Genomic DNA, 17,092 nt, shown 5'->3' with positions numbered 1-17,092 from the left:
CAATTTGATGAGATAACTAGTGCCATATGATGCATTTGGCAAACTCAATGACATATTGAGGAAAACAAAAGTTGCAACTTAACATGCAAGCATACATCTCAGGCAGTATGTCAAATCATGATGGATGACACCCGGGAAATCAACAAAACCACATTCAGCAATTCATATCAGACATAAGAAGGATAAAATATATAAAATAAACACGTTCAGAATAATGTAATCCATATTGTCCCATTGAAAACCATATATTGACTCTGAAGCCAGCAAATATCAATACCTTCTACTAATCGTCGCAAAAGAGGCTGCAATCTCCCATTTTCAACCATCTGTCGCACATTCGTATCACAAGCTTCCATATTTTCAAGAAGGTTCTCTGCTTTTTGAATAGTGATCGCATTATCTGATTTGCTACTCACAGTTCCAACGAGCATTAGGATTGCTCCATTTGCTGCACCAATCTTCTCACACAAGGAATATGACTTAGAGAGCTCATAGAGAAGAGACACCGCTTCCTCTCTTTCTTTTGGCACATCACGAGACAAGCATTTGACGCAACTTCGAATAGCATCGGTTTCTCCAATAGCTTCCTGACAATTTAAAGTAGGTAGAAGTAAATCTATCTTCCTTTCCCATAAAGACATTCTGAGGTGACTGTTGAGGCTACATAGTAATCTCCCTCCCTCCCTCCCTCCCTCACCTGCCCCTTCGACCCTCCCCACATGCAAGCATGAGTGTTAGTCAATGAGTTTAACAGAACAATCATCAAAGGCAAACTGACCAAATATTCATTCTTACTTTGTTCTCATCCTCATCTTCAGCAAGTATGCGAAGAGTTGCAAGAGCTGTGCATCTCACTTGCTCTCCATGCTTTAGACAATCAATAATGATCGGAATCAAACCGAGAGTTCTGACTTTGTGCTTATTTGACTTGTTTTTCATGCAAAGAGCTTGGATATCCTTCAAACCATGCAGCATGTCCTGCTGAGAGCTGTTAGGACTTAGGTAGACCCTGACATTGTCAATTCTGGCAGCTTCATTCCTTGCAGTCCATTCCTCGATTGTATGTCGTAGAGCTATGCTGGGTTTCAGGGTAGTGGTCTCCAGCTCCTTCCCTGTCATAGGACAAACTGGGGGCCTGTTATTTTCTCTGCATTCCCTGAGCCATTTCTCAATGGCAACCCTTTCATACGTCTGACCATTCTCAAGCGTGACAGGGTCTCGCATGATTGTCTTTGTTAGAGGGCAGACAAATGCCTCATAGAGTGGTTCTATGCGCTTGTGCTCTCGGCTATGTGAACCATCATCTGATAGAGCTATTGAGCCAGTAAGCTGTCCCCAGTTATCAACCATGTTTCCCAACATATCCATCATCTGCAGATCATATGCTTCAGTGGTACCTTGCAGATCATTCTTGAGAAGTTCAACTTGCAGTTTTAATGCACTGGGATTCTGTGGAGCATCCTTGATTCCCACAGATCGAGCAATATCGAGCAGCAATACTGCTTGACGATCTGGGTCGTTATCCAGAAGGATGCTGTCCTCACTTAGAAGTTGAGAAATTCGGTTATCTGATTCCTTCACTTCAAAATGAGCCTGTTGCATGTCCCGTGACAGAGAATCAATGACCGCTTTTGTGTCTTCATGACCCTGAACAGAGGACAAAGGAATAAGGCCCAAGCTCCTTCCAAGATCATGAACCACGCTCTCGAGTTGTTGAGCAACAGATCTGCAGTTGATGAGCAGATAGATGCGGCTTTTATTGCTACATTTCTCGATAACAATATGTGCGCTGTCTACCTCACGGATCAATGCCTCCAGTATCTCCCTTACCATGGGTGAGCTATCCCTTCCCCTCTGCAGCTCAATGCAAATTGGGATCATCCGCTCGAGGTAGCATGCCAATTGTATAAAGATTTCCTCTTCAACCAACGAATTCCGAGCAGCGTTTGCAACATCTGTGATTTTGTTTACTAATGACTGGGCAAGCAGGACTGTCGCAGGAAGCTCCACTCCTAGCATCTGTCTGGATTTGCTCTGTCAACAAGAATAGATGCTATGGCTTTATTTTCGAAGAGTAGCAAATGCTATTTTAACCGGCACATTTGTAAGAGAGGCTGATAGAATTTTCCCCCAGATGTTTGCATAAGATCACTCGACAGAACCCAAATGTCTGCATAAGATAACTTGAAAGGGTTTTCCCCAAATGTGTGGATAAATTCACAATTGACAGCAGCTTCTGCAGAGCATCATGTCCAATGTTAGGGGTCGATCAAATCCCAGCACAGAGTGTCTTAAAAGCATTCATTAAATAGGTCAGAGAACGTGTTGGTTTGCCACACAGGGATATCAAATGGTGAACAGCAATTAGCGCAAAGAAATGGAAGCGAATTAAAGGATGCGATCGACCAAACCCCTCCCTCTCTCTCTCTCTCTCTCTCTCTCTCTCTATATGAAGATAGATTTACGTGCTCCTAGTCACCACAGAAGCTCGAAGGCAAAGAGGGTTGAAGACTTGACGGCAAAGAGGGTTGAAGAATCGAGACAGAATATATATGCCTCAAGATGCACAGAGAGAGAGAGAGAGAGAGAGAGAGAGAGAGAGAGACGAGCCTTTCCTTTCTCGGTCGAGACCTTGCGACGACCTTTCTGAACTGGCTTACAATATTTCTTCCAGTTTATTATCCACTTCATCTTTCTCAGAGGTCAGAAGTATAGAACACATAAACAACATTTTTACTCTTTCCTAATTATCAATTTAAAAATGCACTTCATTTTCTTAAAAATACAAACAGCTCTTCACTCTGCTGATTCTAAAGAAAAAGGCATGCACGTGCCGTTGAAAGGATTCCAGATCTTCTAGAAAGCTTGCACCTTTGGCATGGAACTTCAAGTTGCCCAATTGCCTAGGCTTACCCTTAAGGCTAAATGTATTCTGTTTGTCATATGCACTCTTATCATATTGAAAAAGTAAAAAAGCATTGCATATTCTCATGCAATGTATAAAAGCACTCCATATTCTGATGCAGTATATGCAATCCTTTGATGAGGCTTCATAGATCATCCCCTCTCTCACAAAAGCAAAAGTGTGTCTAAGTCCCTCGCTTTCGCCGATGCATGCTTAGGCTACAGTTGCTAAGTCCACCAAGGTTCGGAAAACAACACAGTTCTTTGAAACTAAAACTTGTTCACCTTCAAATAAGTCCACCACTTTTTTCAAAAGAAGGTAACATGTCCCCTTCAAATTCCTCAGAATATGGTCATATTCTGTAATTTCTATCTAAAGTAGCATCTCAATAAAGGCTACTTCCTTCTTAAATAATGATGAATTCATCTTCTGAAGGTTTTTTTTCAAACCTTGTGCTACTTTGCTCAAGTCATCCAAGTCAACCCCGCCTAATAGTGCTTTCTTCAACTTTGATTCCTTATATAACTATAATTAGTAATGCCCACTTCATTTATTGATCTTGCTCTTTACAAAAGGACAATGATGATTGAAAAAGAAAAAGTCAATGCGACTTTTGTTTTGAAATTATTATACAAATATCTTTAAAATTAAATGTGCTTTTTAAAGTAACTAAAAATTATATTAAAGGTAAAAGTACAAAACAGAAGACATTTATATTGGGTCATTAGCATCTTTAGAGCTTGTATTGTAAAGAATTGAATGTGTTTTGTAGAAAGGATATAGGAAAAAGAGGAGAGATTTGTGTGTGTGTGTGTGTGTGTGTGTGTGTGTGTGTGTGTGTGTGTTTCTTCTATTTTTCCTTCGCTATACTTATCATTTTTAGTGATAAATAATACAAAAGATGAATAAATTCATCACAACTTAAATGGATAAAAAAAGTTAATCTATACTACTTTAGAATTGAAAGATTCCACAAATCTAACACCAAACCTACATGGCAAGTGTACGATAACACCCCCCCCCCCAAACCTAATTATTTTGAAAATAATATTTCTTAGATTTTTTTCACAAAAGGTCCTTACAAGGTCCAATTATGTAGACTACAAAAAAAGGTAATATGAATAAAAACATTTGCCCTTCTTTATCAAATCCCATGTGAACAAGGCCTTATGTAGTATGTACTATGAATAACTATTTGTTAGGCCTCTCTCTCTCTCTCTCTCTCTCTCTCTCTCTCTCTCTCTCTCTCTCTCTCTCTCTCTCTCTCTCTCTCTCTCTCTCTCTCTCTCTCTCTCTCTCTCTCTCTCTCTCTCTCTTGCATGCCTTGAATGGTTGAATGTCATTGGTCTCGACAAGGTCCCATTCAAAGGAGTCTGAGAAATATTTTGGCTATGAATGAGGATCCTCTCCTCACAATTCCAAGAGTGTCATGGTCCCATTTATTGTGCTAATCACTAGCCTACTCCATGCTATTGAAAAAGAAACCAAAAAACAAGGAAGAGCAAGCAAGGAGAGCCCTATGACAAGGTGTTGCAAAAGAGGATTCAAATTAAGAGGAAGGGAGATGCATGATGTCCCTAATAGTAGACTAATCCTAGAAATGATTTAGCATACAAGGGAGATCATTGAGGTGTTTTAGCATACAAGGAAGATGCATGATATCCCTAGTACTAGACTAATCCTACAAATGATTTAGCATACAAGGGAGATCATTGAGGTGTTTTATCCATGTAGAAGGCAATAAGTAAAACCATAACCCCCAATACATCCACTAATAGAGTAATTCCATAGCATGATAGACCAAATTGCACCTATCTAGCATCGAATTTTTGGGTTTGAACTATGTGATCCCAATACATAAACATGAATTACCATATAAGGTCCATATAAGCTAGCATAGTGATTATGAATATTTTTCATGTGTTTACTCCTAAAAATAAACTTGGTGTGTGTGGGGAGAGAGAGAGAGAGAGAGAGAGAGAGAGAGAGAGAGAGAGAGAGAGTGTGTGTGTGTGTGTGTACAACAAATTGATTAAATAAAAAGACCTAGATAATAATGAGACAGAGAGGTAAAGTACAAAATAGGTCTTAAAGAGGACAACTTGGAAAGTGTAAAAGTTCATGAATACTAAATATAAATTGCCTAAGCATTCAACTAACGAGACTCTCATTTCATATTTTCACGGACAACCATCTCTTGCATATGGAAAATTGCACCAAAAATCAAACATAGTGATAAAAATCAAGGCATGTATTTAATAAAAACCCTTAGTAATCAAATTGTGAAAATCAAGAAGACATGTGTGTAAGTCAATAACTTTTAGTAATCCAACGAGCAAAATTGATGTTTCTCTTAAAACATATTGGAAGATGCTATTAAAGAATCCAAAATGAATGTTGTAACATTCAAGCATCCAAACATTTCAGAAGGGCACATATAATGGTGATCTTAGCCCAACATTCATGGTTTAAATACATGAATCGTGTATTTGTGTGTGCACGTGTGCGTGCATGCACCCACACATGTGTGCGCACACACGTGCATCCACAAAGTGGTGTATTAAGAGAAATTTATATAATGTGTAATGGCAATATTAAACTGAAACACCAACACAAAGGATAGAAACCAACAGCGGGCGAGTGGATGCTCTCTCTCTCTCTCGTCATGAGGGAGCGGCATGCAACGATGGCGAGAGCTCCAGTGATGGTAGGGAAATGTGGAGAACGGGTTCGGGAGGCTAGAGCGCGCGCGCACACACACACACACACACACACTCTCTCTCTCTCTCTCTCTCTCTCTCTCTCTCTCTCTCTCTCTCTCTCTCTCTCTCTCTCTCTCTCTCTCTCTCTCTCTCTCTCTCTCTCTCTCTCTCTCTCTCTCTCTCTCTCTCTCTCTCTCTTTGGAGGCAAGTCAAAGTCCTTAGGAGACTCGTCCGATCGTCACTCTCTTTCCTACAAACAATAATCTGAAATAGGATAAGAGGGGGAGATAGAGCAATTGTAACAAAAATCAAGAGAGGAGTTGCTTACCGTCTGTTCGATTGGCCATTGCACAATGGTGTTTTCCTCAACGTCAATCTCTGTATTACCTTTGCCGCCGCAGGCCTTCACACCCCTCTGATGCATGATGGTGATAAGAACTCCCACTTGTCTAGGAAGTAAGCTCGGTGAGGGACCGTTTATCGGATTAAACCTTCTGTAGTCCTTTCATTGCCCTCGTAAAGGGGGACATGATCTTGTCTTTTGAAATCAAATTTGGCCATAATAGAGAAATAGAGAGGAAAAGAAGAGAGAGAAAGAGGAGAAATGGATTGTCGAGAGAAGTTGCATAGCTTGCCACTTTGTGGCATGAAGCTGCCACGAAGTGGCCTAGCAATACATGCACACGAAATGCTAATATGAGTAGAAATCTCTCTACAAAGGCTTGTTAAAAAAGATATTATGGTGGGTGCAATTTAGTGTTTGTCTCAATCTTGTTTTGTTGTGCTTACAATTCAAGTTTATGAATTTTTTATTAGTCCATGTTTTGATTGAGATCAACTTCTCCTTATTACTCTTAGTGCCACTCTAAGTAGGTGTGGTAATAATCATTTCTATTAGTGGTGTTTTTTGAGTCATGCATAGTTATCGTGTTCTAATATTGAAGCCTAAGGCAAGGCATGTTACTTCAGTACATGAGAAATAATTTGTATTGGCATGAAGAGAATTGAGTTATTCATGATTTCTAGTTTCTTTTGGGAGTACATTTTTTTCACTATGTTTTTGAGTGGAAATCCATTATATTGCATAAAAGTGATTGTGGGAAAGTGTACCAATTGCTTTGGGATTGAAATGAAAAGTAATTGAGTTATTTTGTGATATGTAAAATATCAAGCATATACATACATACGTGTGTGTGTGGGGGGGGGGGGGATTGAGAGGATCGTGGAAAGATGATTGATCATGTGACTTCATAGATTATTTATCCATTAGTATCCTTTATTGTGGTTTTGCTTTGATAGACAAGGATAACAACATCAATAATTGTACAGAAAAAATGTATTTTTTTAATCTAGGACTAAAGGAGAAGAAGGTTTTGAAAGCAAAGATGGAGGCTACTAGTGAGGTATACATGTCTTAAATAACATTGATTGCTATACATTCACTTGTGTTCCACTATCTCTCCCCTCCACATGTGGCATTGTCTCTCATGCAAGGCTTTGCATGGAACCTTGCATGCTTTGTGTTGTGTAGTGCAAGATGGTTGGTCGAGTAAGCTAAATAGATGGCTAACAAGTGCTCCGGAGTCTGAAGCAAATGAATCTTTGCAAACTAAAGTGGGGAGCAAAAATCTACTCAAGCATAAAAAAGAAGTAGGTGGCTCCAATAGTCTATGCGCTGACATAAAAGCAAGGCTATAGTGGAGCAAATCATTAGTGGAGGGGAAAAATATTACATTTGGTGCTTATTGGAGCATATTTCCATCAATATACAAGAAGACATTCGTCTCCACTTGGAGGCTAAACTTCAAGTGGTGTCTAAGATCATGGCAAGTCATCTCCAAAAGAATATGGAAGGTAGGAAGGATGGGCATTAAACCCTAAACACACACACATAGAAGATCCGACTGTTTGATTGCTTTTTAGTGGAATTGGGATGGAAGAAAATTCCACAAAAATCTCTTTTGAAAAGTCTCCCAAGTAGTAGGACAATCAATGCTTTTGCGGACAACAGTCCACCATAGGGATGCTCTGTCCACTAAATGAATAGTGACACACTTACTTTTGTAAATGAATAGTGACACACTTACTTTTGTATTTTTTGGCATATTGTTCTTCATGGAAATAATCATCAAATTGACTAATAAAAGCTAGTACAGTCTTTCCATTGCGTAACCCATTGAAAATCTTTGGCGCAGCACAAAAGGATGTCAAGTAGTAACAAGGTGAGGTCAGATGGCGGCATGAGTGCATATTGGATTGGAATATGTTATTAAAGAATCCAAAATGAAAGGTGAAAGTCATAACATTCAAGTATCCAAACATTTCAAAAGGGCACATATAATGATGATTTTTGCCCAATATTCATGGTTCAAATACACAAATTGTGTGTTTGTGTGTGTGCACATAGACACACAAACACACATATGCACATCCACAAAGTGGTGCATTAAGAGAAATTTACATGATCTATGGTCGCAATATCGAACTTAAACACCAATGCAAAGGATAGAAACTAAGGATCAAGTGAGAATATATTGATTGCAAAAGTTCCATGGAATTTGAACTTCATTGGTGCATGCAAAATGGAGGACATACTTTGCTAAAAAGTATGCTACTATGGTTACATATCTATACTACTACATTATTTTGGTTGTAGGTCTAGGAGGCCCCAAATGTCTAGCTAGCTCTCTCTCTCTCTCTCTCTCTCTCGATGCACCACAACAAGATGCCAGCACAGGCAACAACAATGGGGCAAGATTGCGGGTGGTGGTAGGAGCACATGTTGTCGGTGGGATGTTAGGTGGTGGCAGTGGGAGCAAGTTCGCTCTAAATGGTAGCAACAATGGGGGAGCGGACACGAGAGAGAGTGTGTGTGAGAGAAGAAAAGAGAGAGATAGAGAGAGAGAGAGAGAGAGAGAGAGAGAGAGAGAGAGAGAGAGAGAGAGAGAGAGAGAGAGAGAGAAGGAAGAGGAGAGGGGGGAGAGAGAGGAGAGATAGAGATAGAGTGAAGGAGAAAGAGAGAGAGAGGCAAAAAACAGAGGAGTGAGAAATAACAGGGGAAAGAGAGGCAAAAAAGAGGGGAGAGAGAGAAACACATGCACACATACATAGATTTTATTGAAAAATAAATTAGGGTTTTTGATTTGTAATTGAAGGAGAAAAATATGGAGAGAGAGAGAGAGTGTGTGTGTGTGTGGGTGTGTGAGGGAGCGAAATTTTCAATTTTGGAAAATTAGGGTTAGAGAGACAGTGAGAGAGAGAAAGAATTTCGCTTTGAGAAAAATTGGAGAGAGAGAAATAGAATTTTATTTTGAAAAAATTTAGTGTGAGAGAGAGAAAAGAAAAAAGGAGGGGAGAGAAGCAAAAAAGAGAGGGGGAAGAGAGAGAGAGGGAGGGAGATAGATCATTGAAGACTGGCCAATTAAGCTTGCAAAGTTTGACGTGCTCTTCGTTCCTTTTGAAGCTGCATCATAATTAGGTCCAATTTTTGTTCCATCGTTGGTTCCTGTAAATCACCTTCGGCCATAAAATCTTCCATATTTTGATCTGTCATCCTGCAAAATTTCAAACAACCTCATACGCTCGAAATCTTGTTAGTGGGATGAGCATAGCTCAAGTTCGGGTTTACAAGGCTTGCTTTTTTTAAATTAAAAAAAGTGGTTTTTTAAGAATCTTTCTTCTTCACGGTTACAAAAATTGGTGTCGGCCTTCTTCCAAGCGGATACGTCTTCCGTATAGTCTTCGTGTAATTCTCTGATTGCTGGAATTTGTCTCAGTCACAACGCAGGTGTGAATAGGGGCTTGCAAAGAGGTTAAAACGAATTCGGGATTGTCCAGTGTGAATGCTGGCTTAAGAGAAGATTGAAACTTAGTAATTTTAAGCCTTAGTAGCTTTAAAGCTTTAAGCTTTAATAAAAAAAGATTTGCTTAATCTAATTGACTGCGTGAGGACGTCGACAGCTTTTTAACGATGACGGCGACATTCATTACATATTGCCGCTGCCGATAATCAAACTTTGTAGAGCTTAAGCTTTGTTAAGCTTCATAAACTCAAGTTTAAGTAAAATTATTGCATGTTCTTTCTAAGAAGAAAAAGACTTAGCAAAGGAACTTCCCGGGTGGTCCTCCTCTAGTAGAGTCTGGTCCTTTGTGATCCGACTGTATAGCAGGGGGTTCTTCACTGATAGGAACGCATTGATATTGACGGATTATTGTGAGATTGATTGTAGAGCCCGTTTGTTCTAGGAGCTTCATCTTCACACAAGATGGTAAGTGATTGGAAGCCCTCGATCTCAACTTCACTCTGATATCATTGGTGCGCAAATCGGATGTCGTATGCGTACGTAGCGAGCATCGGAAGGTCCCCAAGAATAAAGAACTCTACTTTTTGCTCAAAATCCAAGAGAATAGACTTGCATGACATGAAGCAAGAAGACCAATTGGGTACAATCTCCCCCCGTGCCTTGTGTGAGTGCTCCACAAAGCATGTATTTAATATTTTATTCATCTCCAAGCTCAAAAATAGATCAAATTTACAATAATCATGCTTTAGCTTTTGTGTTTGCTTTTGTCCAAATAAAGAATAAAGTGGTTGGGCACCCCAAAAGTCGAGTTGTGCCCAAATACAATGACCAATAATGAATATTTAAATCGTGCGCCCATGTGCATACAAAATAATAAATATATGTCAAGCGCTTCAATAAATAAGCGCGTCAAAAAAAACATTGGCGCCACGCCTAAGACGTGCGCCTATCAAAAATGATAATTTCTTCTAAATAACTTGAATACACGCTATTGGCCAGTGCTTCCCAACACCACCGCCGCCTGCTCTATATATCAATTGAAGCATTCACAATTGTTAGAAAATAATAAAATTAAACTAACAAAAGTGAATACCTAGCAGCCTTCAAGTACAAAATAAATAAATAGGTTGGAACTCTGTCCTACCCTTAATTTAATACGAGTGCGCACTCTAAACTCATAAACGTCTATTAATTTAAATATGTATTTTGTGAAATCACCCTGTTGAGATATCAAGCTCCACTCGTGATATGCCAGGGTGACCGTTGTGCATTTATGTCACCGACTTGTCAGTTGCAGATATGGTTGGTACACCGCCCATGAATAATAGCTACATGACAGCTATCCTTATCTACTCTAGTTCGTGGCTCAGTTAGTATGCCACCTTAATTAGTTGAGTTTGGTTTGAGACCTATATATAGGGTTCTTCTATTTCTTTGTACTTGAGTTCTTTTGGCTTACACAACTAAGAAGAGGAAAACTGTTTTCAGCCTCCACCCTTGTGTGTATTCCCCCATTGTGCAAGCAAGAAAGCTATAAGTGAGACTCCTTCCTTCTCTCCCACCCTCGACGACCTTGTTTTTTTAATTTAAGGTCATTTCGGGACCTGTTTTGGAGGCGGAAGTTTTCTGCACGCACTCAGGAAAAGGCCTAGTTTTGTGCTGTGCAGCCACTGTTCTACAGGTCGGTGAAAAGTTACTGTAGAAATTGCATCGTATGCCTGTGCGCAGAGACATTGGGAGTTACAGAATCATCCCTGTTGCCTGTTGATGCAAAATTGTCACTAGAAAGTGACTGTGTGGTCAAATACCACTTTCGTCAGTTTTACAGATTTGCCCTTGTGAGGCTGAAGTTGTGTTCTTTGCAGTGACATAAATTTTTGCAGTGTTCTGTAATGGCGTCTGATTCTCTTTCACAGATTGTCACTGAAAAGCTTGACAAGAACAACTTCCAAGCATGGAAGTTTAGAATGACGAATTTCCTTATGGGAAAAGGATATTGGGAATTTGTTGCAAGAAATGAAGAAGAACCAGTTCTTCCTGATGTTCCCAATCAACAGCAAATGCAGGCATTTAAAGCATGACATGAGAGAGCCAGGAAAGTTATGTACTGACTGTCTATCAGCATTTCAGACTCTATGATTGTGCATATTCAGGATGCAAGTACGCCAAAGGAGGCATGGGATACTTTGTCAAAAATGTATAGCACAAATACGCAAGCCATGAAAATGCAGCTCAAGCAAGAGTTGCATAATGTGCAAAGAGAAAGTATGAGCATCAATGACTACCACATGAAGGTGAAGAAGATTGCAGATGCACTTGCTTCCATTGGGTCGCCAGTGGAAGATGATGATTTAGTTTCTGTGACCTTGAATGGTCTAGGAAAGGATTATGCACAGTTTCGGACATCCATTTCAGTTCGTGAAAGATTTCCTGATTTTGAGGAGTTAATTGCTCTTCTAATTTCTGAGGAACAGAGAAATGGTGGTGCATCTTCTTCAAGAGGAACTTCAAAAGAAGCTGTCTTCTACTCAAATGCTGGAAGAGGTAGAGGCAAAGGTAGAGGAGGCCGATTTGGAGGCCGTGGTAGAAATCAGAATATGCAGCAGACTCAAGAAAACCAATCCTATGGAGGAGGACGTAGTAACTCTAGAGGCAGGGGGAGCCAAAGAGGTCGTGGTGGATGGCAAAGAGGCCAAAATGCAAACAGTAATGTTGAATGCTACTACTGTGGTAAAATGGGTCATATGGCTAAAGATTGCTATAAAAAGCAGAATGACATCATGAATGGAAAACTACAAGGGAATTATGCATCTTCTAGTAGACAGGGTGATGACAGAAATGAGCATTTGTTTATGGTGTAGCATATGAACAATTCTATGACAAGTGCAAAAGAAAGCAATGATGTATGGTATGTTGACTCAGGTGCATCAAACCACATGACAGGTCATGCAGAATGGATGGAGGATGCAAGAAAAATGGAAAAACCAGGATTTGTGGAGATTGGTGATGATACTGCACATCCTATTGTGCAGATTGGAAAAATTCATTTGTCTATGCAGGATGGGAAAAAGAAATACATGTCCGATGTATTTCATGTCCCAAATATTACCAAGAATCTGGTTTCTATTGGTCAAATGGTTGAGCAGGGCTTGCAGGTCAGATTTTATCCTCATGGATGCTTTGTTGAGGATATGAAAAATAAAGGTCGCTTGATAGCAAAAGGAAAGAAGAAGGGAAAAATGTTTACGTTGGATGCAGACATGCCTGAATTGAGTGCAGTAATGTTTGCACATGGGACCGGTGTAGTTGCAGATATTGATATCTGGCATAAACGCATTGGTCATGTTAATGTACAATGACTTAAATTAATGCAGGCCCAAAATATTGTTTCAGGATTGCCAAAATTCAATGTTACAAAAATGCATAAGGTATGTGAAGCTTGTCAGTTTGGAAAACAGGCAAGGAAACCATTTCCTAGACATGTTCAAGAGAGTAAGAAGCCATTGGAATTAATCCACTCTGATGTGTGGACTACTAAAGCAGTTTTATTTTGTCAGTTTTATTGATGACTATAGCAGAAAAGTTTGGGTGTATTTTATGAAAAAGAAAAGTGAAGTTTTTGGGCATTTCAAAACTCTTAAAGCTATGGTTGAAAAAGAAACAGGCCTGCAAATAAAATGCCTAAGGTCAGATGGAGGGGGAGAGTACCTCTCAAATGAGTTTGCAAGGTTCTTGCAGGAGCATGGCATAAAGCAGCAATATTCATGCAGTCATACCCCACAACAAAATGGAGTTGGAGAAAGGAAAAACAGGCATATTGGAGAGGTATCTCGTGCCATGCTCAACGAAAAAGACTTGCCTTTTTACTGGGCTGAAGCAGTTGCTACATCAGTCTATATAATGAACAGGACTCCCACTGCAGCAATACATGGGATGACTCCAGAGGAGAGGTATACTGGTAGGAAACCAGATATTTCTCATTTGAAAAATTTTGGTTGCATTGCCTATGTACATGTGCCAGATGAGTTGAGATCCAAGTTGGATCCAAAAGCTGAGAAGTGCATCTTTATTGGTTACTCTCTGTAGCAAAAAGGGTATAGATGCTATAACCCTTCTACTCGTAAGTTTACAGTGAGCAGAGATGTTGTTTTTTATGAGATGAGTAGCTGGTATAAACTAGTAAATGTGATTGACGATGTAGATGCACAAAATGGTAATGCTGCACAGAATTCACAGCAGCAGTCACAAAATATTAGTGGACCTGGAGCGTCCTCTAGCAGTGGTTCACATTCTTCGCCATAGACAGGCAGATTGAGATCAGGAGAATCTTCTCAAAGCAATGCAGATAGTGGTATGCAGGTATCACGAAAAGGAAAAGAGAAGGTTGATCAGCCCATGTTTGATGTGAATGCAGGTCACTCTTATGTGGATGGTGAATCCAGTGGCTCAGAACAGAGCATTGATGATGAGTTGGGTATTCCTTCTATTGTTACACCTGGAGTAAGGAAGACCAAGGATGTTTTGAGAGCACCTGGGAGTGAACCTACTTTGCACAGGTCTACGAGAGCTAGGTATCCTGTGGATAGGCTGAAATATGATGGATTTACAGCCATTCACTATGCATATATGGTCAAAGTGATACAGGAACCAGAACCCACTTCTTTTGAGCAAGCCATGGGAAAAGAAAAATGGGAGAAAGCCATGGATGAATAAATGGATGCCTTGGAAGCAAATGCTACATGGGAATTGGTACCTTTGCCTAAAGGTAAGAATGCAATTGGCTGTAAGTGGGTTTATAAGGTGAAGCACAATGCAGATGGTTCTGTGAATAGATACAAGGCAAGATTAGTAGTCAAGGGGTATGCACAAACATATGGCATTGATTATGAAGAAACATTCAGTCTGGTTGCAAGGATGGGAACCGTAAGAGCAGTCATTGCTATGGCTGCATCAAAGGAATGGTCTTTACATCAGATGGATGTAAAGAATGCCTTCTTGCATGGTGATTTGCAAGAAGAGGTATATATGGAGCAGCCACCAGGTTATGTGCATGATGTTCATCCTAAGTTTGTTTGCAGGTTGAAGAAAGCATTGTATGGCTTGAAGAAAGCACCTAGAGCATGGTCTGACAAGATAGGACAGTATCTTGTCACTATTGGCTTTCAGATTTCCAAGGCAGATTTCTCACTTTATGTGAGAAAAACAGAGAAAGGTATTATGCTACTTGTCATTTATGTTGATGATTTGATTATGACAGGTGACAGTGATGAAGATATCCTTCATGTGAAAATGCTATTGAAGCAAAAGTTTGAGATGAAGGATTTGGGAGAGCTGCGTTATTTCTTAGGCATTGAGGTGATTAGATCACCAAGTGGGATATAGCTCTTGCAGAGGCAATATGGATTGGACATGCTGTCCAAATATGGGATGATAGGCTGTAAGCCTATTTCAGTTCCTTTGGAGCAGAATGTGAAGCTGAGCATAGATGTAGGTGAGCTTCTGGAAGACCCTACTATGTACAAACGCATAGTAGGAAGTTTGATTTATATGACTATTACCAGGCCAGATTTGAGCTATGCTGTTGGATTGGTAAGTCAGTTTATGTAGGCTCCAAGAAAACCGCATTTGGATGTGGCTAGACGCATACTTAGGTATGTGAAGTCCACATTGCAGTATGGACTATTTTATGAGACTGGGGTTCAGATACAGCTACATGGATACAATGATGCTGATTGGGCTGGTAGCATTTCTGATAGACGATCTACCAGTGGATATGTGTTCTCTTTTGGGAGTGCTGCAGTCACTTGGAGCAGCAAGAAACAGCCTACAGTTGCCTTGTCGAGCATAGAGGCCGAGTACAGGGGTGCAGCAATGGCTGCATGTGAGGTAGCTTGGTTGCATAAGCTACTTTATGATATGCATCAGCCTACAGATGGGCCAATTGTCATTTATTGTGACAACATGAGTAGTATACACTTGGCAAATAACCGAGTCTATCATGCTAGAACAAAGCACATTGAGGTGCATTATCACTATGTGCGAGAGAGGGTTTTACTAGGTCTTATTGATCTAGTTTATGTCAGCACAGAGGATCATGTAGCTGACATATTCACGAAGGCATTGGGCGCAGAGAAGCTGCACAAGTTCAAAGACCTGCTTGGTGTGCAGGAATTGGGATTGAGCTCGAGGGGGAGTGTTGAGATATCGAGCTCCACTCGTGATATGCCAGGGTGACCATTATGCATTTATGTCACCGACTTGTCAGTTGCAGATGCGGTTGGTACACCGCCCATGAATAATAGCTACATGACAGCTATCCTTATCTACTCTAGTTCGTGGCTCAGTTAGTATGCCACCTTAGTTAGTTGAGTTTGGTTTGAGACCCATATATAGGGTTCTTCTATTTCTTTGTACTTGAGTTCTTTTGGCTTACACAACTAAGAAGGGGAAAACTGTTTTCAGCCTCCACCCTTGTGTGTATTCCCCCATTGTGCAAGCAAGAAAGCTACAAGTGAGACTCCTTCCTTCTCTCCCACAATCTTGACACACCCGCTATGGAATCACCCACTTGCACATTAAATTAATGTGATGCCCGAAAATGACAAATGTCCCCATCAACTTTTTGCATAAGGAATCCACCTTGCGTACGAGCCCCAGCAAATAATATAATTTTATAGAATCCACCGCAAAACCTCACGGAATCCACCATGGAATGTGCCTCCTGGCATAAAGTCTCTGGGTTGTTTTCTCCAAATTCTTGAATAATACACCCACACATATTTCCTTCTGTGTAGTATTCTTATCTTTTTCTCAAAAATCTTAAATAGTTCAAGGAAGTGTATGTCCTCCCTACATTTTTGCACAAGATTTGCTATTCTTTTTTTTCACTCAATGTTGTCTTCTATTTCATCTTCTATTCCAATGGAAGCTTCATATCATGGGTGTCCTGTATCTTCTATTAGAACAATCACAATATACAACAATTTCGACCTTGACAACAATAGGTGGATTCCTATTACCATCATTGTTGGTTCTTGGGTCATGTTTCAGACAAAGAAGAGGAGAAAATGTGGAAATGAATTCATTGACACTTACAAGGGGTGAGTTAAGGACTTCAAGCTCAAAGGATTGGGAAAAAAGATCAAGAAGGTGCTTATACAAAATGCATATATGCACTCAGAATTTCGCTTGTAGAATTGGCCCATTAACATGCCATACCATAGACCAAACTGTAAGTTTACTGGAATATTTCAATAGGCTTCACACTTGGTTTTATATTTTAGGAATTTGTTGAAGTTTATCTATGTTTGCAAATATATATCCATTGAATCTTGAAGATTAGCAACCTATCGAAAGCATAGTTGGAATCTTTGATGCGTTTCATGGCTCTATTGGCAAGAACTTGTACAAAGAGATGTCAAATAGGTCACTCGCTAAGGAAGATGTTTTCTTTTATAATACATCTTACAATGCACCATCAAGCATGATAGGAAATGGATCTCTTAGGCCTCTTTCACTCTTAGCTCTAGATAGCACAAAGTGGCCAAATCTAGACTTGGAATAATGTGAATCTTTCAGATTAAAGATTTCTATAGATATTCAAAGGTATATGCAACCTAATGTAGTAAGTCGACATGTGAAGATCAGAGTCTTCACACCTTTACATGTTTTTGTGGGTTTCT

At 39.9% G+C, this 17,092-nt stretch overlaps 1 protein-coding gene across 4 annotated transcripts in view; it reads right to left on the bottom strand.

Annotated features, from left to right (window-relative positions):
• The window catches only part of LOC148025081 (U-box domain-containing protein 44-like), a 49,909-nt gene extending 47,195 nt beyond the window's left edge, over positions 1–2,714 (bottom strand). The window contains exons 1-3 of one of the 4 annotated variants that reach the window (XM_087694781.1): positions 2,611–2,714; positions 796–2,236; positions 278–587 (exon numbers count right to left, since the gene is read on the bottom strand). In XM_087694781.1, the coding sequence (XP_087550907.1) occupies positions 278–587; positions 796–2,019 (1,534 nt within the window). In that variant the 5' untranslated portion in view covers positions 2,020–2,236; positions 2,611–2,714. The other 3 variants (XM_087694782.1, XM_087694783.1, XM_087694780.1) reach the window with 3 other exon arrangements.
• Positions 2,715–17,092: the final 14,378 nt, after the last annotated feature.

This window comes from Lygodium microphyllum, chromosome 15, assembly GCF_053477565.2.
Source record: "Lygodium microphyllum isolate KBCC chromosome 15, Lygodium_microphyllum_v1.1.10, whole genome shotgun sequence".
In the NCBI taxonomy this organism is placed as follows: domain Eukaryota; kingdom Viridiplantae; phylum Streptophyta; class Polypodiopsida; order Schizaeales; family Lygodiaceae; genus Lygodium; species Lygodium microphyllum.
Note: the sequence above shows the minus strand (reverse complement) of the source record. Positions and strands in the feature narration are given on the sequence as shown.